This window comes from Ammospiza caudacuta, chromosome 6 (genome assembly GCF_027887145.1).
Source record: "Ammospiza caudacuta isolate bAmmCau1 chromosome 6, bAmmCau1.pri, whole genome shotgun sequence".
NCBI classification, from domain to species: Eukaryota; Metazoa; Chordata; class Aves; order Passeriformes; family Passerellidae; genus Ammospiza; species Ammospiza caudacuta.
In genome coordinates this window covers 12,857,094-12,881,954 of record NC_080598.1, presented here as the reverse complement: position 1 = coordinate 12,881,954, position 24,861 = coordinate 12,857,094, and the positions used below count along the sequence as shown (strand labels likewise).

At 52.6% G+C, this 24,861-nt stretch overlaps 1 protein-coding gene across 1 annotated transcript; it reads right to left on the bottom strand.

Moving 5' to 3' along the window:
• Positions 1-667: 667 nt before the first annotated feature.
• On the bottom strand, positions 668-24,801 carry IGHMBP2 (immunoglobulin mu DNA binding protein 2). The gene is made up of 15 exons (XM_058807433.1): positions 24,728-24,801; positions 23,947-24,116; positions 23,515-23,707; positions 22,915-23,012; positions 18,414-18,577; positions 17,147-17,347; positions 15,028-15,175; positions 12,784-12,958; positions 8,099-8,281; positions 7,573-7,691; positions 6,543-6,637; positions 6,149-6,272; positions 3,334-4,230; positions 2,777-2,949; positions 668-1,101 (listed from the first exon to the last, which is right to left on the bottom strand). The coding sequence occupies exons 1-15, from the start codon at positions 24,799-24,801 to the stop codon at positions 904-906; spliced, it is 3,012 nt and encodes a 1,003-aa protein (XP_058663416.1). The 3' UTR covers positions 668-903.
• Positions 24,802-24,861: the final 60 nt, after the last annotated feature.

The window sequence follows — 24,861 nt, the reverse complement described above, 5'->3', positions numbered from 1 at the left end:
GTTAGGCATTTTTATTGTGCTCCTCTCCAGCCATTCCTATTTGGAGGCACCCCTGCACCTTCTCCTTCATCCTGGGGACAAAAAATGCTGTTGGAGCTATTTTGGGGGTGGGATGGATGGACTCTGTGTGAAGGATTAGGAAAAGGTCCAGGATGGACACAAGGCTCCCTCCCATTTGCAAGGCTCACCTGCTGTACTCTGCTGTCACTATGGGCGTTCCCAGTGGGAATCAGCCTCCAAGGAGCTCTGTGGGAAGGGCAGGACAGGTTTGGGAAGGGACAGGCAGCAGTGAGGACGGAGAGACCTCCCAGTGGCCCAGGAAGGCTCTCCCAGGGAAATGGTTCCATGTGCTGGAGCAGCTCCTCGTGGTGCCAGCATGGTTTGGGTTGAGGCCCAAACCCATCCCTCTTCCCATCCCTGGAGCAGGGCTGAGCCCCCTCCTGAGCCCCTGGCCCAGGTGGGGAGGGAATGGCTGCAGTGTGGACAGCCTGGCTCCCTCCAGCTCTGAGCAGAGCCAGGGGATTGCTGGGCTGGGACACATCCATTTCCTCAGCCATCCTCCCCGGAGCACAGGGCCACCCAGGGTTTTCCATGCCTCCCACGTTCCTGTTCCCAGGCATCCATCATGTGCTGCCGCAGGGGCCGATGTGACAGTGACAGTGACAGCTTTGGGTGTTTAATGCCCGTTTCACCAGCGTGCTCTGGCCCCTGAGTGCATCCATCACCGTGTCCACAGGGATAACCAGGACAGTGCAGCAGCTCTCCCTCCCCTGCACCTCGGGAAGGCTCCCAGCTCCAGGTTTCCCCCCAGAATGGAGCCCTGTACTCCACCCAGGCCCAGCACAGCAGCTTTGCCCTGGGGGATCTGGGGCTTTGAGGTTAAAAAAGCAGGATTCAGGTCCTTCATTTCTCCTTGTCTTTCTTTTTGCCCTTCCTCTGGCTCGTCAGCTCGCCGAGCTTCTGGTCCAGGCGGCGCTGGAGGTGGGCTCGCCTGGCGGGATCCAGGGATTTGTCCTTGGAGCCGCTGCTGGGGTACAGGATCCCCTCGCGGCTGATGCGCTGCCGGGCCTGCGCCTTGGCCCTGTCCCCACAGCCGTGCACCTGCGGAGAGAAGAGGCACTGGGGCATGGATCACCCTCCTGGGAGCCAGGGCTGCCACTCCCTGAGCCTGCAATTCCTTTGGGGCCTGACTGAATCCCCCTGAAATCATCTCCCACCATTTACAGCCATTCTTATCATTACGTCATGTATTATTATATATTGTGCTGTTATATGGCTTTATATACTTACAAATTTTTATCATTTCAATACATTATTATCATTGTTTACTATTGTTTTCATTTAATTAATTTATATATTTATTTATATTGTTTTACATAATTTTATTTTAATTATCATTGTACTACTATTGTTTATTATTATAATATTTTACTATTTATTATCATTGTTAACTATTTATTTCTATGTATTTTCATTTTATTTTTATATAGATTCTATATTTTTATAGATTAATTATTTATCTTTATAGATTTCTTTTAATTATCATTGTACTACTATTGTTTATTATTATCATAGTTTACTATTTATCATCATTTACTATTTCTTTTATTTCTATATATTTTCATTTCATTTTTATTTAGTTTCATTTTATATTTAGATTCTATATTTTTATAGATTTATTCCTTATTTTTATAAATTTATTCTTTATTTTTATAGATTTATTCTTTATTTTTATAGATTTGTTTTATAGATTTATTCTTATATTTATTGTTTATAATTCATAATGTTTATTATTCTGTGCTTTATTAAATCATCTTTATAGCTCCTCTCACACAGAATGAAATATAAAGATCCAGGCCCTGGGCTCTGAACAGCACGTAAATAATTTTTTGGGGTAGTTCAAGTGGCTCTTTCCACCTCCTTTCCAGTGAATTGGGAAAGGAGTTTTGGGGAATGGGAAACCTTTTTTAGCCATGAATCAGCTGCTTTAATGAGCCAAGTCCAACACTGCAATTATCTCTCACAGGTGAGATCCTAAAATCTGATTCCTTTTCTTGGCCCATCCCAAAGTCATTTATGCTTCCATGGAGTTTGGTCCCAGCCTGTTCCCTCAGAGCTGTGACATGGATTTGAATCCCTACCACTGTTGGAGCCTTGTCACAATTCAGCAGGGAGAGGCCATTCTGCAGGGAATAAATCTCCATCCCCCTGGATGTGAGTGACCATAAATACAACGATTCCTTGCCATGGAAACAGATAGCTCTTGACAGAGGGAAAAACTTGCCAAGGATTTATGGGGCTGCTGAGCTCCTGGGAGTTCCACAGGGTGAGGAACAAGGACACAGAGAATTCTGAATTGCTGGCCAGGCAGCACTGCACCGTGCCTGTCCTGTCCCCAGGATGCAGAGACAATCTGCAAAGGGCTGGGATCATCCTCAGAATGCAGAGGGAGCGTGCAAAGAGCTGGGAATTGAGTCCAGGCTCATTTCAGCCTGAAACTTGTGCTTCTCCATTTCTGCTCTCTGCCTCACTTTATCCACACAGAGTAAAGTGCCAGAAAATGGTAAAGAAGGGCACAAAATGAGAGGAAAACACAAAATCCCTCAGAAGAGGTGAGCAGAGCCCAGGTGGCAGCACCTGCCAGCCCTGCGTACCTGAGCTCAGCACAGGCTCTGACAGGGAGGGCTCTGCTCAAACTCCCTGCAAGGAAACCCTCCCTTCCCAGGGAGCTCCACAGGGAGGATTCCCGGGCTGAGCCCATCCTGCCCCTCCTTACCTCGGGGATGTGGTGGCTGAGGCAGAAGAGCCTCTGGCAGTGGTGGCAGAGCTGGCCCAGGGTGGTGACAGAGGCCTTGCAGCGGGGGAAGGCACAGGTCCTGTCAGCTTCCATGGCAGCCAAGATCAGAGCCTCGAAATCCTCTCCGGCCGCGCTGCCGATCGCCGGCTTTGCTGGGAAAGGTGAGCACACACTTGGATTGGGGCCTGGGAACAAACCCACCCTCCTGCAGCCCCAGGGCGGCCTCTGCCTTTACATCCTTCAGTGTGGGCAGGTACTCCCCTCAGCTCCTCTCCCCACTCCTGCGAGTGGGGAGAGGAGACTGTGATTCCTGAGACTCTCTCCTGGGAAAGAGTCTCCAGTGTTTTTCCTCTCACTTACAGAATGTGCTTCCAGGTATCCAAACCTGGATGCTGCAGCCAGTTCCCACCTCCCTGCAGCTTTCCAAGAGCCACATGCTCCATGCCCAAATCCCACACTCTGGAGCAAACCCACCCGGATTAAGACCCATTCAAAGAAGAGCATTAATTGTGCTGCTTACAAAAATCTTCACCCACCTTTGGCTTCACTTTTGTCCTTTTTCCTTTTGCCACTCTTGGGCTCCTGCACCTTCCTGGCCTCCTCCTGCCTGGCTTTCTCCCTCTGGACTCTCTCCAGGTGCAGGGATTTCAGATCCACTTTCCCCGAGCTCTTGCTGCTTTCCTTTGGCTCCACAGGGTCAGGGGTGTTCCCGGGGGGATGCTGGGGCTCGGGAAGGGGCTCAGAGGGCAGCGAGGGCTCGGGAAGGGGCTCGGAGGGCAGCAGGGGCTCGGGAAGGGGCTCGGAGGGCAGCGGGGGCTCAGGAAGGGGCTCGGGAGGTAGCTGGGGCTCAGAGGGCAGCGTGGGCTGCTTGGGGACTCTCTTGCGGACACTGATGTACCTGTCCCGGCCCTCCCCAGAGCTCAGGTGCTGCAGCCCGTACTCCTCTGCCAGCATGTGGACCAGCATCCGCTCGTGGGAATTCAGGGACGTCGGGAAATCCAGCTGTGCCTCGCTGCTCTCCAGGAAGGCCACCAGCATGGCCCTGAACCTGTCCCCACCCTCCTTGGACCCTGAGCTGTCCCTCCCAGCTGTGGCATTGCTCGGGGAGCTCCGTGCTCCCGGTTTCTGGCTCCCTGTTCCGCCTGCTGCCGCCTTGAGCTTCCCAGCCGGAGCCGGCCGCGCTTTGGGGCCCGGTGCTTTGGGGCCCTGCTGGCGCTGGGCCTGGCCCTCCCCGGGGTAGTTTTGGGGCACGAGGTCATCCAGGTACTCGAAGGCGGAGCGCACGAGGCCGTGCTGGGCCAGGTGGTCCAGCAGGCGCCGCAGGAAGGGGCGGCTGCCCACGGTGTGGCTGTCACACACCACGGCCACCTGGCGCCGCGCCCGCGTCACCGCCACGTTGATGCGCCGCTCCTCGGCCAGGAAACCCACCTCACCTGGGAAAACAGGAGGGAAGGGATGCCAGAGGGACAGGGACTCTGTCACATAGTGGGACAGGTAGAGAGGGACTCTATGCCCTCCAAGCAGGTGTTTGGTCCAAGGGATGCAAGGATTTATTGGCTGGAGGGTGAGATTTGGCATTTATGGAGCTCTGCTCACAGCTGTTCCTATTCCTACCTGTGTGGCACAGGCTCCCTGCAGGTTCCTTGCTTCCTGGCACAGGGAAGAGCATGGAAGGCACATGGAAAGGGGAAATATCTCCGTGCCTGGCCCATGACACAAGCTCAACTCGGAGCTGGGAGCAAACACAAGATGGAGCAGTGTGGAAAAGGCTCACCTTGTGACAGAGGGGGGACTGCAGGTAAAGAGTTCCCCCTTGTCCTACAGAGCTCCCCCTGCTCCCAAATCCCCTGGGGTCTGTAAGAAGAGCCATTTGGGAGGTTTTGCTGCTCACAGACAGCACAAGAGCCGGCAGTGGCGGGATGACTCAGGCAGGATCAGGCAGCGCGAGCGGAGCGTGGGAGGCTGCGAGCTCCCAGCTCCAGGGAACAGCGAGCAGGCCAGGCAGGAGGAGATTAATGCCTCTGCCAGAGCAGTGCCCAGCCTGGCTCTGCCTCAGCAGCCTCTCCTGGGCTGCCTTTCAGGGACAGGCTGAGGGGGAGCCCCTCTCCCTGTTCTGCAGCTCGGGGAACAACTCCCAGTTTCTCTGATGAGGTTTAACCCAGCTGCAGGGGCAAATCCAAGTCCTTTGAATCCTGGAATGGTTTGGGTTGGGAAGGACTTTAAGGCCTGTCCAGTTCCACCCCCTGCCAGGGATACCTTCCATTATCCCAGACTCCAAGCCCTGTCCAACCAGGCCTTGGACATTTCCAGGGATGGGACAGCCACAGCTTCTCTGGGCAATCTGTGCAGGGCCTCAGCACCCTCACAGGGGAAAATTTACTCTTAAATGAAGGTTTCCTGCTGGATCAGGAATGGCTGCAGAGGAGCAGGTCAATAAGAAGCCTCCCTGTGCCCCAAAGAAAAGCAATTCCTGCCCCACATCTGAGCTTTGGCCTCTCCCTGTGCAGGAGAAGGGGCTGTGGGACACTCACCCTCCCAGGGCCACCAGCTCCCAGCAGCACAGGGGTGAGTCACTCCTGGATCAGGATTATTCTTAGTGCTGTCCCCACCTCCATTCTCCCCACAAGGCTGCTTTTCCTCCTCTAGGCTTGGAAAAAGAGGCATCTCCTCCTTCCATGCATATTTCCCCCCTTTTTTCCCCTTCCAGCCCTCCAACAGCACAGGTAGGGCCACAGGACTGTGGGTTTGGAAAGGGAATTGATCCCAGCATGGAACAGAGGTGATCACAGAACAATCCTGCCGAGCCAGCTCCATCAAACCTTTCAGCTCCCTGAACAGGAGCCTTGTGCCCCCAGGGCAGCAGCTTTTTTCCAGCTATTAACTTCCACTGCAGCTGCTGATAGCAAAGAACTTGATTTTCTGCTCTAGATTTTGCTCCCACAAGCAGCATTTTCCATGCACGGCTTGGGATGCCAGCTCCTGCTCACTTTCTGCAGGGAACTCACCCAAAATGGGCTCAAAACCCAAGAAATTCCCCCCCGCAACTCCCCTAAATGTGGGGCTAATGGGATGTGACACTCTTAGGGTGCTGATTTAAACAATTTCTGAGGCCTCAGGGGTCAGGGAACCTTCAAACTGAGCAGTCCTGGACCTGCTGTAGCACAGGAGCCTCCCCTGCAGCCCTGACAGCACATATATCCATTAATTAAACAAAAAAGCCTGAAAAGGGAGGGTTTGCCAGTAAATCCATCCAGAGCCAAGTGTTAGAGCACTGCAATTAAACCACAGCACTTGGCTACACGACTTCCTCCCCATTCCCAGGGGAGCAGTGCTCCAGCAGCCAGGTCTTACCTTTCTTGTTGGATCTGACAAAGGACAGGATCACTGCCTCCTTCTCCCTGCCCTGGAAACCATCCACTGATTTGATTTCCAGCTCGGGGTGGCTGTGGCAAAGGTGCTGTCTGAGCATGTCCACCTGAGAAACAGGCCAAGGGCAGCTTTTAAAGGAAATACATGGGTGAAGAGGATTAAAATATTAGGGTTTTGGGGGGAATCCCTCCCTCCCAAACCCACAAGGATGAGCATCTCCTGAGGCTGTGAGTGGAACACCTCACTAACAGCTCTTCCCTCCACAGCCCCAAGCTGCTCAAAGGTGCAGGAGCTGGTCCCAAATGCTGGTTAAATTTGGCTCTGCAGCTCTCTGGGCTCTTGTGGTGCTCTGTGTGCAGGGACAGGGATAGCTCACCTGGAGGTTGTAGGGGGCCACCACAGCGATGTCCTTGGCCTTCACACCAGCGTCCACCAAGGCCTGGACGTGCATCCCCACCAGCTGGACCTCCCCTGGGACAGGGACAAAGTGTGACAGGGGACAGAGGCCAGAGCAATGTGCCCACCTCCCCCAAAACAGCAGGAAAGGCTGACATGAAAGGGTTATCCAAAATGGTGCCTGGTTCAGAAAGATCTAAGGGGAAAAATTAAATCTTGTATGAATTATTTCATGGTTCATTGGCTGGGCTTCTGCTTTGCAGCAAAACACAGCAATAAACATCCAGACTCTGCAGTGAGCTGTGCCAAAAGGCTGCCTCCCAAATTTGGGGAGATGTGCCTCTAATCCTCTGCTCCAAATCCCTGAGTTCTCTCAGACCAGGCTTTTTGGCTCTCCATGAGGGAACAAGAGCCTGTTGTGCTCAGCAGGGCTCTGGGAATGGTGCATGGAAAAATGAGGCACTCAAATGATGGTGGGGGTCAAACAGAAGGTAAAAGATATTTAAACTGATAAAAACTGCCCTTGTGTTTTCCAACCTGACTTTGCACTCAAGCTCTATGATGAAATCCACTTTTTCAGGTGAAAAGCAGCAGAACTTGGTGTCCCAGGAGAATCCATGCAGAAGAACCAGACAGGATTTCATGGAATGAGCAGAGGACTGCAAGGTAATTCTGAACCTTATCCATAAACTTCCCAAAACAGGTATGTGCTCTGCCTGCTGCTATTTGCCCCTCCTTGGTGTAAAGCACCTCCACAGGGATTCTCAACCCTGTCCCAGCCCTCAGCATGGAGAAATGTCCTTGCAAGGGAACACGGCAGCCAGAGAGGCCACCCACAAGCTGGACACTGTCCCCAGAGCTCCAACACAGCTCAGAGTCCCTGGAGGCTGAGGATTTATGGAGGGAAGATCTCTCAGCTAAGCAAGGCTCTCTGGGACCCCATGGAGACATCTGTGGGTTGTGGCCAAGCCTGTGGTGGGCTGAGCACCTCAGTCCATCCATTCTGGTACCTGGATTCCCCTTGGACTGTTCATCCTCCACTTCCAGCTCAAACAGGCCACAGCCAGCAGTGTCTATGAGCAACAGGGGAATGCTGGTCTCTTCTGTGTCACAGACACCTGGCAGGTCCCTGCACAAGGTATGTGGGAAAGGGCTGGTTACCAACACTGCTGTTACAGCAATATCCACCCAAGCTGTGGCTGCCCCATCCCTGGAAGAGCCAGGCTGGATGGGACATGGAGCAGCCTGGTCTACTGGAAGGTGTCCCTGCCCGTGGCATGGGACTGAGTGGGTTTCCAACCTCCTAACCCAAACCAATCTGGGATTCCATGATTATCATAGCAAAGGAGGACACAGAAGACAAGTCTTCATCACTTCTGGTTACAGAGCAAATAGGACACACCCCCCAGTAATGTCTCCTCGATGAAACAGTGGCTGAAACAAAACCACTGCCCCAGCCCCAGGAGGAGCAGAAAACTCTGCAGGGAAGGGACAAACAGGGATGAAAAGAACATTTCAGCTCCTGCAGGAACCCACCTGAGCAGGTGCTGTGCCACGGAGGGGTGCGCGCTGAGGCGGCCGCCGTAGAGCTCCGAGGACGCCCATTCCATGATGAGGCGGTGCATGCGGTACTGCACCGTCAGCATCCGCACCGCCCGCTGCCCGTAGTGCCCCGCCAGCCGCTCCATCAGGCTCAGGGACAGCCCCTCGGCCGCCGCCCTGCACGGAGAGGCACCTCAGAGCGGGAGTGTCCATTCCCAGGGCGGGATGGGGCTCAGGCAGCCCCTCCCGGCGCACGCGGGGCAGAGGGTGCCAGTGGGAATGCTCCTGCCCTGCTCAGCGCCTTCGTGTGGCTCCCCTGGGGTGGCACCGTCACCCCTGTTCCACCTGGGTGCCAACAGTGCTGTCTGTCCGACCCCCAGGGACAGACTCAGACATCAGAGAAGCTTGGGCACACATCCTGCCTCTGGCCTCTGGAGTCACCACCACCCCTGGAGGTGCTCAAGGAACAACTGGATGTGGAACTCAGGGCTCTGGTCTGGTTGACAAGGTGGGGATCGATCACAGGGTGGATGGATCCTGTGGTGGTCCTGGAGGTCATTCTCAACCTCAGTGATTCCATGATTCTGTGATCCATCAGTGTAAGGCTACACTGGTGTTACTGCAAGCCAAGCCACAGCATCAGCATCACCCTCTGCAATAGGATCAGAGCTCCACCCCAAATTTTGGAATGCCTGGTGCTCACACAGCCAACCCTTACTGCTTTCATCAAGACTCCCTGCTGCTCCAGCATTTCCATCCTTCCCTGGCCACTCACCCTGGACTAAGGCACAGATGCACTGCACTCATTGTTTCTTCACCCACTAAATCCCCATCACATCCAGCAGCACCCCTTGCTCATATATGTGGCACAAATGAATGAAATTCCTATAGAATTCAGCCTCTCAGGAGCCTGTTTGCTCCCTCCTGGCCTCACAGAGGCTTTGCTGGGAGGCACCATCTGAGGAAGAAGGATGGAAATCGTTGCCCTTGGATTCTGTGAGCGTACGGAGATTTTTCATCCTGAGGCTGACACTGAGCGTGCTGGTGGCTGCCAGACACAAGGAAGCAGCATGAAGATGATGGAATGATGGCAGGGAACAGCTCAGGTGAACACTTTCCATCAGGCTCTGGGGCACAGCACGTATCCAATCCCTGCAGGGGGAATTCCAGCGCTACACGGCCCCACAGCGAGCGCGCTGCTGCGGCACCAGCCAGCCCTGCCACGCTCACCACAGGCACTGGGGAAATGTGACAAGGCACTGCCAAGTTATTAAACCTGTAGAAGGGACAACTGAGGACAAATCTTTCCAAGAAGCCAGGCCTCATTAGCTCTCCTCCTGGCTGAATCAGAGGATGCAGCACGCAGGCAAAAAAATGGGAATAACCTCTGGAGGGACAGGGCTGCGGGAGGTGGGAGGCAGCAGTTTGCCAGAGGGGGCTGGGGTGGATGGGATGAGGGGACACAGCAAGATGTGGGGTTAGAGGATGCATTCCAGACATCAGGAATTAACTTGATTCTCCCAGCTCCGTTCTGCCCATGGAGCCTGGATCTCTGAGACAGGAAGGAAATTGAGCAGGGAGAGCTGTTGGCACTCAGGTGCAAGTACATGCCTGAAAGAGCCACTAAACCTCAGAGCAAACCTCAGGAATAATGCTGCTCCCTACCCTTCCAGCAGCATTCCCACCACAGAGATCCACAGGAAGTTATATGCTGAATTAATAATGAGGAATTAATCTGCTCAGGAATGTTTCACCTGTTAATAATTTTCTGTTATTTTACCACTCAATTAATTCCTGTGGTGGTTGATTTCTCTGCCAAGGAAATCCTGAGTGCCCTGAGCAGATGTTTTTTGCCTATTGATTGCTTTAGAGAAATAAAACTGGGATAAGTTGGACAGACAGAATCATGCATGGGATGCTTGGGAATATCTACTTTAAAGTACCTAAAGTACAGCTGGGAAAGGCAGAATTCCCAAACCCAGCCCACAGCAAGCAGGATTTGTGGCTAACATGGTTTCACCTTGTTTTGCCTGCAGGAAATGCTGTGCTTGGCCAGCCTGCCCTGTACGTGTCCAGAATGACCAGTGCTAGGAGAAAACCAGGAGTTGTTTCCCATGGAAGGCTGGAGCTGTGTCTTCAGCCATGGCTTATTTTTTCTTATTCATCCCTGAGACAGGAGATGCTGGTGTGACTGATCCCTGCAGAACACACTGGATTTGCCTGGAGAAGGAGGTCACTGTGTTTTCCCACCTCAGGACCTCCACATTAATGGAGTAAATTCATGGATGTGCCCCAGCACATTCCAGTTGTGAAGGCTACCAGAGAAACCCTGGCACTTCAGTGACAAAGTGAAAGGAATCAGCACATGGATTTGGGATGGTGCAGACATCCAGACTGACTATGAACAAACAAGATGGCAAAATATCCCTGTGTTGGTTGAGAACAAGAGGTTTGATAAGCATCTGCCAGTATCTGAGGGGAGTAAAACCAAATTAATACATCAGAGCCCTGATGTGGAGATGAATTCATCGGGGAAAGGATGGAATGAGGGCTCCAACAAGGCAAACAAATGTTCCTGACAGACTGTCCTGGCATGGAGATGCCCACAGGGACAAGGACAAATTGCAGGAGGAGGATCTCCAAGGTGGAAGCTGCTGCCTGTGAGCCTGGGCTAGAGCTGCTGAGGGGGAATTGGAGGGGGCTGGAATTTGCTAGCATGGACTGGAAGGTGTGTGTGGGGATGCTCTCTGCATCCTGGGACAGCTCCAGGTGTGTCAGAAAGCAGGGAAGAGGAGCCTTCAGACCCTCTGTCAAACATCCCCTAGGCCTCACAGGGTCACTGCTGATGGGAACAGGTAAATGTTGATTCCATGGAGGAACAAGCAGGTAACAGGAAGGTGGATAGAGTCCCACAGCATTCCTGCTGGACAGAGGCTTCCTGCCTGAGCAGGGCAGACTCCCCCTGCTGTAGTAACAGCTGAGCCTCCTGCCAGCCTGGATTCATCCCAGAAAACTTCAGACCCTTCCCCGTGGCCCCAAAAATAGGAGCCCACCCACTCCAGGCCCGCTGTCATCAATGGAGAAGGGGAAGGTGGGCGGAAGGGTTGGAGTCCTCTGCATGAATCATCCCTGGAAATAGCTCCTTGCTTCCCCTGAACCACAGAGGAGCTGGCAGGTGATTTGGGGCCTTTGTGGGAGCTCTGGAAATACCCACAGAAGGAGGTGGAAGGGATCTACCACTGTGCTGCTTCCTGGGCCTGCAGGGATCGTGGAAAGCCCAGGATGGGGCTGTCAGCATCCCCTTTATTTCCATCACAATTGTTCAGGCTGGAAAAGAACTTTAAGATTATGGAGTCTGATGTTCCCCCAGCACTGCCAAGGCCACCAAGTCAAAGCTGATGAAGAGAAAAGCACAACTCCTCAAGCAGGAGCAGGAGGAGATCCAGGAGGAGCTTTTTGCCTCCAGCCCCAGCCAAGGCTCCTGGCAGCAGCCACAGTGACAGAGCAGAATAAAAGCAGCTGCTACAATGTTTGTGGAGTGAAGAAAGACTGCTTTTGTCTCAAAAGAGAGAGCCAAAAGTGACACCAGCTGAGTGTCAGCCACGTTCCAGATAACAAAGCTGGGATTTTTGCTGTGTTTTGCCCTTAATCTGACAGTCTGGGGAGAAGCCAGTCTGAGGCTGCTGAGGAGGATCCAGCTGGATAGGCACTGTGGAGCATTATGGAGCTATCATGAAATTTTTCTGGGGGAAAAGAGGAACTTTATGCACCACTCACAGAAAATAACTCTGAAATTAGAAGGACCAAATGGTCAATTTCTTCTTGCTACCAACAAGATGCTGCTCCAAAAAGTGCCTTGCTTGGAGAATCCAAGCATGGAGAGCCAGCCTGCAAATTCCCAGGGAATAAACAGCAGGAGACGAAGAGGGCAGGGCTCTGGAAAGGCTTTTGGAGCTCACCAGCCTGGACACTTCCAGGCAGTTGAGCATGTGTTTATCACCTGCCAAGATCTGCAGAACAGCAGCTTTTGGGCATCTGAGAGAGGTAAAATGAGAGGATGCTGCAGCCCCTGAATGTTGTTCTCACTATCTCTTGGCCATGTGCTGGGAGCTGCTGCCTGCCTTGGATTTTTCATTTCCTGTGTTCAAAATCCAAGGGAGGTGGCAGATATGTGTCTTGTTCATTACTTTCTGCAAGCAGGAGAGGCTGTTTATGAAGTCAGGCCTATTTCTCTGCTTCTGTGATTCAGTAATTCCAGATCTGGAGCTGCCTAAACCAGATAAACACAAGCACATTTATGTTTTAAATTACTCAAAGATTCCTCAGTACTCTTTGCAGCATCCCCCTGGAAGCACAGGCAATTTGCACTATCCACAGATCTTTTCCACAAACTAACTATTATTAACATTATTATCCACGTTGTAGGGACTGGGAGGTTTTATAATCCCTGAGGTGTGTGATAATGCAGCATCTCACTGGGCCAATTCACATATTAATACATTAAATAAATAAATGTGCAAACCACAGAAGCAGAATTAAAGGAAATACTTTGATTAGCCTGAGGATGAGCCCAAATGCATTCCACAGAGCCTGCAGGCAGCACAGATCTCCACCATGAAATGTCTCCAACCACCTGGATTCAGAAGCTGCACAAAACCAGGAGGATCCAGGATTTTTACCTGTGGGAGATGATGGTGGGGGGCAGCTGCTTGTGATCTCCAGCCAGGATGCACTTGGGAGCCTTCAGCAGAGGGATCCAGCAGCTGGCTTCCAGAGCCTGGGCACACTCATCAATCACCACCAGGTCAAAGTGGGTGTCAGGCAGCAGCTTCAGGGGGCCATCTGAGGAAGCACCTGGTGGAAGGAGAAGGTTCCCAAGTGAGCAGGGGAGCAAGGAAGAGTGAGGAACCTGCTCTGGAAACAAACCTCACAAGCTGTAATGGTGACTGAGGCAAGTGAAATAATGTTTCTTTGCAGAGATGTAGGAATTCAGCCCTGCCAAACACGTATCCACTGATATGTGTAAGTCGGGATTGTTTTTGCCAGCTCCTCTTTGTCCATTTTCCCCCGGGCCCAGAAGCTTCCAAGTACCTTTGGGAACAGCAGTGAAGCCCAGATGCCAAAGACAACAATATGCTCCAGTCTGCTCTATCTGGAGCAGAACAAGGAACACCCACCTTCCTGCTGCCCCCCAGGGCCAACAAAACTCCTCATGCCCAGCACTCACAGGGTGAGGGACTGGGGGTTCACATATCTCGTAACTGAGGGACACCCTGAGAGGGGAAGATGGGCTCACTCTGCTCCTCCTCGTGGCACTGGGAAGAGGGAAAGGAGACTGGAACCACACAGCCACAGCAAGGGCTAATTTTTAACATCAGAAGTCCATTTGTAATATTTGTCTCCTCAGGGATGAATAAGAAAATATAAGCCATGGCTGAAGACACAGCTCCAGCCTTCCATGGGAAACAATTCCTGGTTTTCTCCTAGTACTGAGCATTCTGGACATGTACAGGGCAGGTTGGCCAAGCACAACATTTCCTGCAGGCAAAACAAGGTGAAACCATGTTAGCCACAAATCCTGCTTGCTGTGGGCTGGGTTTGGGAATTCTGCCTTTCTCAGCTGTACTTTAGGTACTTCAAAGTAGATATTCCCAAGCATCCCATGCATGATTCTGTCTGTCCAACTTAGCCCAGTTTTATTTCTCTAAAGCAATCAACAGGCAAAAAACATCTGCTCAGGGCACTCAGGATTTCCTTGGGAGAGAAATCCACCACCATAGGAATTAGACATCCCGCTCTAACCCAGACCTACTGATACTGATCCTTACATTGATCAGAAATCTGAATTTCTGGGGCATCCAAATCTGCCTGCAGCTCACAAAGAAGAAGGATGCAAAAGAAGGAGGGCAGGGTGAGGAAGCCAGTCTCTCAGACCAGGGGATTTTTATTTACAGAAATGTTTTTTCCAAAGCTCCTGTGCTACTGCAGCTCTGAGAGCAGGGATTTGGCTTTGCCACTGTAAACCCTGCTGCCTCTGCAGCTCTGCATCACTTCAGACATTCCAGTTTGCCACCAAAGACACTGTTCTCCTTCCAAAACTGGTTTCCAGCCTTTATGAATCCACTCTGGTGAGTTGTACAGTCATAACTCGATTTTTGCCACTTCCCCAGCTGGCTGGGAAGCTCCAGTTCCAGGGAGAATCACAGCTGATCAACAAAACCACCAGTTTTTCTGGGAGAAGGAAATCTCCCTCTTTCTTTCAGGCAAGTGAAAAGAAGTGAGAGGCCAACTCCCAGAGACTAAAACATGGAAAGATTTATCTGTCCACTAACCTTCACTCCAGTAACTTTGCTGTTTTATGACCTAAAATTATTGATGTTTCCCTTCAACAAATCACCCTTGAGCAACCAGATCTGAAGATTTTAAGTGAGTATGAAAAACCTGAGCCAGTAAAGCCCTTCCACACGTGCCAAACCTTCCCAGCTGCAGCTGCCTGATGGACACCTGGACCTGCTCCCTAAAATCCTGTGTGACAGCATTTGGGTGAGTGCAGAGGCAGCCACAGAGCAGGCTCTGGAAACACATGCTGGGTTTCATCAGTCCTGGCAAGGGGCCAAGCAGGGAAGCAATGCCATGTGATTTATGCCATGGGGAGCAGATTGCACACCTCCAGCAGCACTTGTTTACTCACTGCACTCCCTGCTCCTACTCAGAGTTAACAGGGCTCCTTCCAGATCCACCTTCTGTGCTCAACAACATCCTGTGCCACAGTGGAAGCTGGGAGAATCCCACTGGGATTGGGCGACTTTGCTGAGCTCCCAGGAGCTGGGAGCAAGTGTGCCAGCCCTCCCAGGACAGCTGCCTTGCAGAGCACCTAGTTTACCTGGAAAAGGAGGGAAAACACCAGCAGGAGGATGTCACACCTGTGTTGGTGGCAAGGACAACGCTGGCCTGGCTGAGGGCTGCAGTCATGGCAGCCTCTTCTCTCTCCTTCAGCTCCTTCCTCAGGGTTTTGATCTCACCCAGAAAATGGCTTCTCTCTCCCTTGTCTTGGGCCTTTTTGGTTTTTGCCTAAAAAACAGAAAAATTTGGATAGAGCCAACTGCTGCCATTCAGTTCTGGCTGTGTCTCTGACCAGCCAAAGCATCTGGGAAGGAGGAATGTGTGGGAAGAGGGGTCTTGGGGACTGGGATTTCCTAGCTTGTTCTGAGGAAGCAGAGCCCTTCTGGAAGCAGGAGGGCTCCCCAGGCCCCAGCAGCAGCTCTGCCACCTCAAACTGGCCTCTCTGAGCTGCTGGGAAGGATCCAGAGCAGCATCCAGACAGGCCCAGGGCTTTTTTTAGCAGGTATTAAATGTATCTACCAGCACTGCCAGAGCAGCAGCCATGGGACCACAGCTCACTGAACAATCCCAGATGGAAAATGGGATCATTTCTCTGGAGGTAAGGCTGGGAAGGATGCAAAGGCTGCAGGCAGAAGCTCTTATATGCAGCCAAAAGAGTTAGACAGGCTGTTCCTATGATGGATGGATGGATGGATGGATGGATGGATGGATGGATGGATGGATGGATGGATGGATGGATGGATGGATGGATGGATGGATGGATGGATGGATGGATTTTCCAGGGTCTAACACAGATCACCTCAGCCCCCTGCTTTGGCTGAATCCATGGGATTTTAAAACTGTGAAACCTTCATGTATCTGTCAGGTGTCATCAAAATGGGCTCAGGAATTGCAGGTGTGGGATCACAGGCCCTGAGGATCAGGTCAGTCTGGATGTCACCCATTCCTAGTTAGGGATTAGGAATATCAACTCTAATCATCCCCACCTGCCTCATATGAGCTCTCTCACCCCCTCATTGGTCTGGGAGTCTATTTAAGGCCAGCTCATGGAGTGGGCCTGCCTTCTTCCCTGGCTTCCCTGCCTCATCCTCCTGGACTGCTCCCTGATCCTGCTCAGCATCCCTGGAGCTGCACTGGCCATGGATCTGTGCTGCATTTCATTCTCAGGTACTGTGGGGCTGAAACCCTGCTGGGGCAAGGAGTATCCAGAAGCTGAGGTCCTGGGAATCTCAAAGCCAGGTGAGGGAAGGAGGCACAAAGGGGTAGGAAATGCCACAAAATTTTAATTTCTGTTACTGCTTCTTCTGTGGGCTGGGGAGAAGGGAAGGAGAGAGAAGAGTCAAAACATGGAGCTGCAACGGGAGAAATTGTTCCAGGGAAAAGTAGGGAATGTGGCAGTGGAGGAACAGAGGCAGGAGGAAGAAAAGATGGGTCAGGACCTTGGAGATGAGCTCTCTGCAGCCAAGGGCAGCTTCTGTGACACACTCCTCCCAAGGAGATGAAAGTGAAAATTAATCACCAGTGAGAAAGATGGAAAATAAATTAAAAAGAAAAAAAAAAGGCTTTTGGACAGTGCTGCCACCAGAAAAGGGAAGGAAAATAACCTAATTAGCATCAAATCCTCACCCCAAGTACCAGAGCTGTGTTGTAAGGGAATGTTAGGAAAATTAGGGTGAGAAAGAAGAAATTAAGGATGCATTTTAAAATGTGCTCTGCTTTCTACTTGAGGTGGCTGAGAGTGGGAGGGAGTATCAGGACAGGCAGACAGCTTGTTAGGAAGTGAATTAATGATGGGAATGTTTCCCTGGTAAAGGGGAGGGCACGGATCAGGGCAGACAGGTGATGTGAGGGGCAGCAGCAGGGACTGGAATTTTCCCTCTTCCATGAGGGATTCAGGCAGGAGTTCTACCCTCCAGCACATGAAGATCAGAGAATCCCAAAATGATTTAGAAAAGTCCCCCAAAAAAATATCCCAAAATGGGTTAGAAGAGACCTTATGGATCATCTCATAAAGGCAGGGACACCTTCCACCAGCCCAGGCTGCTCCAAGCCTTGGACACTCCCAGGGATGGGGCAGCCACAGCTTCTCTGAGACACCCATTCCACAGCCTACCCTCCCAGGGAAGAACTTCCCCCTGGAATGTGCCCTTCTCACGGGATCACACAGCCAGCACACACACCCCCAGCAGGGGGACGCACCCAGGCGTGGTCGATGTCCCTCCGGATGTCGGCCACGATGCGGGCGCCGTCCCCTCGGGCCAGCACGGCGTCCAGGCAGTGCTGCTGGATGGGCTGCAGCAGGCGGGCGGGGTGGCCCAGGCGCAGCAGCCGCGCCCTGCAGCCCGCCAGCCGCTCCACCAGGTTATCCACGGCCACGTTGGACGGGGCACAGCACAGCACCTGCGGGGACAAACAGGACCTGGGCACCTCCGGGGGCACCCACGGGCTGGGGCACGGGGGGTGTGAGCAGAGAGGGGGAGACCAGCGAGCTGCTGCTGGGAATACAGCACTGGCGTCACACAGGTAATTCCCTCCTTGCTTTGCAGCACCTCTGTAGGGGCCCCAGTGAACCCCAAACCTGAGCTCTCCCCATTGGAGCTGGTGGGGAGGTCCCTGCAAGCCAAGCCAGGCTCTGGATTAGCACAGATCCAACAGGAGCTGCTACAGCTGCCACAAAGCCCAGGAGTGTGTGAAATAATCATAGAAACCTGGAATGGTTTGGGTGGGACCTTAAAGCCCATCCGGTACCCCCTGCCATGGGCAGGGACACCTTTCACTAGCCCAGGGTGGCTCCAAGCTCCCTCCAACCCAGCCTTGGACACTTCCAGGGATGGGGCAGCCACAGCTTCTCTGGGCAAACCTGTGCCAGGGCCTCAGCACCCTCACAGGAAAGGATTTCTTCCTAATACCCAACCTAAATTTCCCCTCTTCCCATTTGAAGCCATTTCCCCTTGTGGTACCACCCTGTCTCAGACATCTTTTATGAAAAATCCTTTCCTTAGGATTTTTCCTCCTGAGAAGCTGAGAGGCCTCAGGAACAAAATGTAAACCATAGTTATCTGCTGCTGTGGAATGCAACAGGTGGATCTGTGATTGGCCCATCTGGAGTGTTTCTAAATAATGGCCAATCACAGCCCAGCTGACTTGGACAGAGAGTCCGAGACAGAGCCTTTGTCATCATTCCTTCTTTTTCTATTCTTAGCCTAGCCTTCTGATGAAATTCTTTCTTCTATTCTTTTAGTATAGTTTTAATATAATATATATCACAAATACTAAATATCAAGCCTTCTGAAACATGGACTCAGGTCCTCGTCTCTCCCCTCATCCTCAGACCCCTGTGAACACGGCCACACCACCCCACTTCCTGATGAAGAATCCCTTGACTGGAAGGCTGCTCTGAGGCCTTCACACACGCAGAGATGGTCACTGGTGGCCACCTGAGGTGGTCCCTGGCAGTGAGGCTCACCTTCAGGCCCTGCTGCACAGCCTGCAGGATGATCTCCACCAGGGTCGTGGTTTTCCCTGTGCCTGGAGGCCCGTGGATGATGGCCAGCTCCCTCTGAGCCAGAGAGAAGGACACAGCTTCCCTCTGAGACTCATCCAGGGAGCCATTGAAGAACTCCAGCGGCTCTGGGGAGACAGCAGGAGAGTCACTGGGACCTCAGCCCCAGCTGGGAATTTGAGCTGAGAAGCACAAATCCAGAAATACATGGTGTTCTCTGCAGCAGGTCCAAACCCACTTGATAATGAGGAGAACCTTGGGAGGAAAGCACTGAGGAGGCTGGAAGACCCCAGAAGGTAAAAATAAGCTTTTTATGCTTCCAAAACAAACAGGCTCCTTCCCCATCCCCTCCCCAGCCCTGACACTTGGCCTTCAGCCAGTCAGTGCTGGAATTCCCAGAATTTAAAGGCATTAAGCTGCTCCAGCATCAAACAGGTAAGTTTTCCTGGCTCTGGAGGGAGCTCTGGGATTGTTTTGCAGGAGAACCAGCACCTTTAGTAAAATCTTCAATGAAAATTGAGGAGGAAGTAGCAGATTTTGCAAACAAATCCCTGCCAGTGAACAACCCCAGTGCAGCACTAGGGGAAAAGCAGAACAACCTACAGAGTCTGTGAGCAGAACAGAGCAGCCCTGGGGTGGCCAGCCAAGACTGGGAATGAAGACAGGAAAAGGTACAAATAGCAATTTAAATTATAAAACTAAAACTAATTTCTGCTTTAATAAGGGAGGAAAAAAGAGAAAAGAATATGCAAATCGCATTAGAAGAGAATTGCTTTCACTGCAGAGACTGAATGCTCAAAAGCTGCTTTTTAACCTCCCAGATTGATCTCCTTTAGGCCCAAATTTATTCTCATCCCCCTCCCCTAATCCTAATGCTAATCTCCCTGTTCATTATGGGAGTTAATTACAGCAGGGACGATGACTCATTACACCGAGGTTTCCCGAAAATAACGTTTCCACAAAAGCTTATATAAGACACATCTCTGGGCATCCTTCCCTGCTGGGCATCATGTGCCTCATCCCTTCCTTTGCATTAAGGGCTGGGTTAAAAACGTGCCACTTTCTTCTGCTTTTGGGCAGGTGAACCTGTGTGTGGCCACCACCAAATGAGGTTAAACAAAAGGTACTCATTGAGACGGTGATGATGAGGAGAGAAATGGGGCTGAAGGTGCTTTTTGCAGTCCCCCAGCCTCTTGGTTCATATGTAAATTTTGGGCGAGTGTGTTAATGACTAAGACAAGACCAGGAAGCATCCCATGGGCTGGGGGAAAAGCAGGAATAGCTTCAAACCTGAGAGGCTTTTCCCACAGCGAGGAACAGCTGGGATGTGGGAGTCATTGATGCTGCCTTGCTCAAGGATGAGCCAAGGAGCTTCTCCAGCCCTGTGCCCACCCTCATCCCTCCCAACCACGGGCTGCCAGGAGCTGCTGTGTGGGAAGGCTGGCAGTGCTGCTCTCCTGGGCTGGCCACACTGCTGGGGAGCAGGGAGAGCCTCTTATGGGATGCGTGGCTCCTCCAAACTCTTCTCCCTACAGCAGCTGGGCTCCAGGTATCCCCACCTGAAGAAATCCCTGGAATGTGTCTGGCTGGTGGCCAGGTAATTGTGCCCTGATGCACAACTCCATTAATTAGTGCTGAAAACCAAATTTCCTTGGCCATCCAGGCTGGTGCCCCAACATTCCCAGGGACTGAGATGCTTTTACAGCAGCTCTGATGAAGCAGTGGGTTGGGAGGTGATATCCTGGTCAGGAAAGGGGTCTTTGCACCAAAAATGGATGGAAACAGCCCTTCCTGGGAGGAAGAGCCCAGGTTTTCCAGAGCTGAAAGCTCTTTCCAAGGTATATTTCTGACCAAGAGCAATTCAGACCCCCAACCCCAGCAGCTCTTCCCTGGTACAACCTCACTGCAGCCAACACTGCTGGACAAAATCCAGCTGGGTACTTCAGCCTGGATCAGAACTTCCCCTGCTCTCCAGAGGAAATACCTGGCAGCTGAGTTGTCTGGACTGTTTGTCATCCCCAAAAATCTCAGAGGTCTCTCCATGGCCCCTGTGATGACAAGGGGTGTCACAGGGCAGAGGGATGAGGAGCATTTCAGGTGAGGAGCATTTTTGCAAGGAACTTGTGCCAAAAAGCCAAGAAGTTCTTGCAGGAAATCCCTGGTGCTTCCCCAGTGCTCTGCTGCCAGGTTGGCTTTTTCTGGGGACATTCCTGCCTTTTCACCAGGATTGCTTCTTTCCCTTTACAAATGTTTTGACAGCCATGGGCAGAGCTGGACACAAGCCAGGCCTTCTGGAGCCAGGAACAAAAATGAGCATTCCTGACTTTCTCCAGCACAGGAGAGAGCTGGCAGCAATCACCAACCTGCACAGGTACAGCAGAACCTGCTTTCCAAAGGGAAAAGGGACATGTCCCTCTTGGGTGGCCAGGAGGAGCACAGCAAGCAGAGCAATGCTGGCCTCTGCTGGCAAGAAAAGCCTCTCCACTCCCCCCCATTCCCAAAATGTAGGGGTGCAGGGATCCCACGTGGATGCTGGGAGCAGGGGAGGATTGTTTGGAGAAGATTTCGGGTGTGGAAGCTCCAGCAGGGCCACGGATGCAGATCAAAGTGGAAGGGAGACAAGGAGGGCATTTTTGATGGGTGAGCACCTGGATTCTGCTTCCCAGGGAGTCTGATAAGGGCAAAATTCCTGCTCAGTTCATAGTCTGCCCTTTCTGGAAAAACTGTTCTCCCCTTGGAGCCTTCATGGAGGCAGCAAGGTGAGGTGTGGAAGTGCTTTGTGCCAGTCCCAATGTTTGCTGCAGGTCCCAGCCACCCACTGGAAATCCCTTCCTCTCCTTTTGGCTATTCCTTAGGTTATTCTTCCCACAGCCTGTCCCATGTTTTTGTCTTATGCCAAGAGTATTTATTGTTGCATATTTAAGTGTTTTGAATGGACTTGGGCTTTGATCTGCTGTGTTGGGCTGCTGCTGTCTGATAATTAATTACTGAAATGCACAGAGGTGTCAGAACCCACCTACAAGATTCTCTGATTGAAAAATTAGGATTCTAATCTTGTCTCCCACAAAAAAAAAAAATCAGATTCAGGCTTTTGCTGCTGCACATTGCACCTGCTGGAGTGGGTTTTGCCCTGTCTTCCAGCTGTGGCTCCCTGGTTTCTGAGGGAAGTGAGCTCATCTGGCATCCCTGAGCGGTGCTGACACAGATGTGTGTCTAGACAGCCAATTTCAGGAGCTGTCCAGGGCTTATTGACTCAGCCTGCTGCTGATGGGCTTGTTTGAAACCAGGTAATGGATGGGATGAGCCACATCCCCAAAGAAACCAGGCTAATGGGTGCTTGGTCATGGAAGGAGAGGCTGTGACATGGAAAAGCTGCCTGAGTGCTCTGAAGTTTGCCTGGCAGAGCCCTTCAGCTCAGGGCAGGCTTATTCCAAGTTATTATCCCTTAATTCCTGTCTGGTACAACATCTCTCCAGGTGGGGAGAAAGCAGCTCTGGAGGGAGGAGGTAACTGCAAGGCCTTGGAGTTCATATTGCAGCTCCTCTGTCTGTCTAATGTGCCTCCACCTACCCAGCAATATTCCCAGTGCTGAGCAGATGGAAAATTCATCTCTGCCCAGCCTGGCAGAGCTGAGTGATATGGTGAAAAGGAGCTTCCCTTCATTACAGGCAGTTCTGCCTCCTCAGGGGTAAAAGCACTGTTGAGGAAAGTTGATTGATTAAAATTTAATTCTTTTATTTAATATTAAAACCTTGAGTGCACCAAGGTCGCCGGGCAGGCAGAGGGCTGAAAGGTTTGATTCAGACTGGGATCAGTGCTTAGAGAAATGGGGATGGGACTCACTACCACCCATTTTTTGTCCCTGGTACATCCTATCAGAAGTCAAGCCTGGCTGGAGGGGATGAGAGAGGCAAACCATAGTGGGCAGCCAAATCCAGGACTCCAAGGAAGAAAAACAGTGCAGGGAGCTGTGGAGGGGAGAAAAAGGGGCAGAACCCTGGCAGGGATGGATGGCACTAGGGGGAGAGCAGCCCTGAGCTCTGTACATGGCCTAGACACAGCCCACCCTCAGCCCTCACTCCCTGATTTTTGCACCCTTCCCTTCTGCCAAGGGATAATATCCATCAGCAGGTGTTGATATCTGACTCAGCTGCTGATCAGAGGGTTTGTTCTCCCCAAAAGGTGAAGCTGTGTAATTTAATCTCTGTTTCTTCCTAAGAAGCACAACAGAGTGGACACTGCTTATATCCAAGTTTTTATCCAGGTTCTTTCCATGAGGAAAGCGTGCCCAGTACAGACCAGTATGAACACAATGCTACCAGCTGCAGCACCAGTGATGACTCACATTGAACACTGGGGTCTTTTCTGGAGCATGTGTGGATAAAAACATGGATCAGAGCTATTTGTGCTCTCATGGGCAATTCCCAAGCATGCCCACCAAGCCTGATAAAAAAAGGATCCTTACTTGTTTCAGGGAATGCCCTGGGAGCAGAGGCAAAGAAGAGGACGTCGATCAGGTCAGAGGCTGGGCCACCCCGGTACTGCTTGAGTGCAGTTAGAGCTCTGCCAGAGAAGGGGAGATCAGGTTACAGACACAGCAGGAATTCTTTGGAGACTCCCAAGTGCCCAGAGACAGGCTGTGAGTAAGGACTGAACTATTCCACAGCTGAACAATGCTACCCCACAAGACTAATCCCACACAATTCCTGCATCTCCCAACCCTTGCACACACATCCCTGTGCTGGTCAGGCTTCCACTTCCCATTGTCCCTGTTTGGTACAGCCAAATGTACTTTTTTTGGGTTGTTTATCCAGCAAGGAGCTGTTCACTCCTCCTGCCAGGATGGAAAAGGCCCCACACAGAACCCAGAGTGTTCCAGAGGTGATGCAACAGGACCAAAACACAGCCTGGAGAGGGAAAGAGAAGAGCAGGACCAGCCAGCAGGTGGGTAAACTGAGGCTGTTGGGAGGCTCTAGAATGACAAATCCAAGCTGGGAAGGCTTTTCCAAACTAAACTTGGCACTCCCCATCCCGCTGGGCAGAGTGAGCCGGGGTGAGCCCCCACCTTTTGAGCCTGTTGTAGGTGACATCGTTGGCCAGCTTGAGCAGGCGGAAGGAGCGCTCGTGGTCCAGGGCCAGCTCCCCATCCCGGGCCTCCTCCAGGGCCACCGTCACTGCCTTGGGGGTGACACGTGTCACCACGCCCGTGCACAGCGGGTCCCACTGCCCAGCCGACTCATAGAGCCCCACGATGTCCCCTGCAGAGGTTGGGAAGGAAACAGTGAGGTGGGGAAATGTGTCACTGCCCAGGGAAGCTGCGGCTGCCCCATCCCTGGAGCATCCAAGGCCAGGCTGGATGGGGCTTGGAGCAGCCTGGGATAGGGGAAGGTGTCCCTGCCCATGGCAGAGAGTGGGACTGGATGGGCTTTAAGGTCCTGTCCAACCCAAACCATTCCAGGCTGTATGATCTCTTTGGAAAGACAGCAGTGTCACTGACCAGGCCCAAAGCTGTTGGAGGGCAGCTCGGTGTCCGAGTCGCGCTTCCTGGGCTGCAGTGTCACGAGGAGACGCCCGTAGAGGCCGGTTCTCTGGCTGCTGAGCTGCAGTTTGAGCAAGCAGACACCTCTGCGCTGCAATTCCTTCAGGGAGACGCTCTCCTGCCATGCCCTGGGAACCACACACAGGTGGGAACACCACGGGGTGAGGATTACAGCTCCAGGGGACAGAGCAGAATGACCTTGTTGTGGCACCTCCATCCTCCTGGCTGGGTGTCTGTGTCCCCAGCAAGGTGACTAAGAGGGTGACTTGGTCCTGTGGGGGTGAGCCCAGCAGGATTCCCCATGGATCAGAGCCCTGTGGGGTGGAGTTCCTATAGGGGTGGGCTGGTTAGAGCGGTGGGACTCCAGCAGTTCCCACCGGTGACAGGAGGGTTTCCTAGAGGTGACAGGGGGCACCAGGGGAGGATCTCTCGGGGTTTCCATGGATGAAAGCAGATCCCAGAGGAGGGGTCACTCAGTGTTCCCCAGGGGTAACAGCAGGTCCTATCTGAGGGTCCCTCAGTGTTCCCCAGGGGTGACAGTGAGTCCCAGCTGAGGGTCCCTCAGTGCTCCCCAGGGGTGACAGCGGGTCCCGGCTGAGGGTCCTTCAGTGTTCCCCATAGGTGACAGCGCTCCCGTGCCCCCCCAGCCGCACGTGTCCCCGGCTGTGGCCGCCCCGTAGCCCCCCGGCGGTCTGTGCCGTGTCCCCGGCGGTCGGTGCCGGTGCCGCGTGTGCCGCACCTGCTCTGGGCCAGCTCAGCCTCCCGCTCGTCCCGCAGCAGCCCCAGGTGCCGCTCCGCCGCCTCGGCCGCCATGGCCCCCTCGGGCCCGCGCAGGCCCCGCCCCCTCGGCCTCCCCAGGCCCCGCCCCCTGCG

Excerpts from the sequence above, each read along its gene's own strand:
- IGHMBP2 (XM_058807433.1), bottom strand. The coding sequence starts at position 24,801 with ATGGCGGCCGAGGCGGCGGAGCGGCACCTGGGGCTGCTGCGGGACGAG. Across the intron at positions 18,578-22,914 it reads CAGGGCATTCCCTGAAACAA|AGCCGCTGGAGTTCTTCAAT; the intron begins GTAAGGATCCTT and ends CTGTCTCCCCAG. Across the intron at positions 7,692-8,098 it reads GTGGCACAGCACCTGCTCAG|GGACCTGCCAGGTGTCTGTG; the intron begins GTGGGTTCCTGC and ends TACCTTGTGCAG.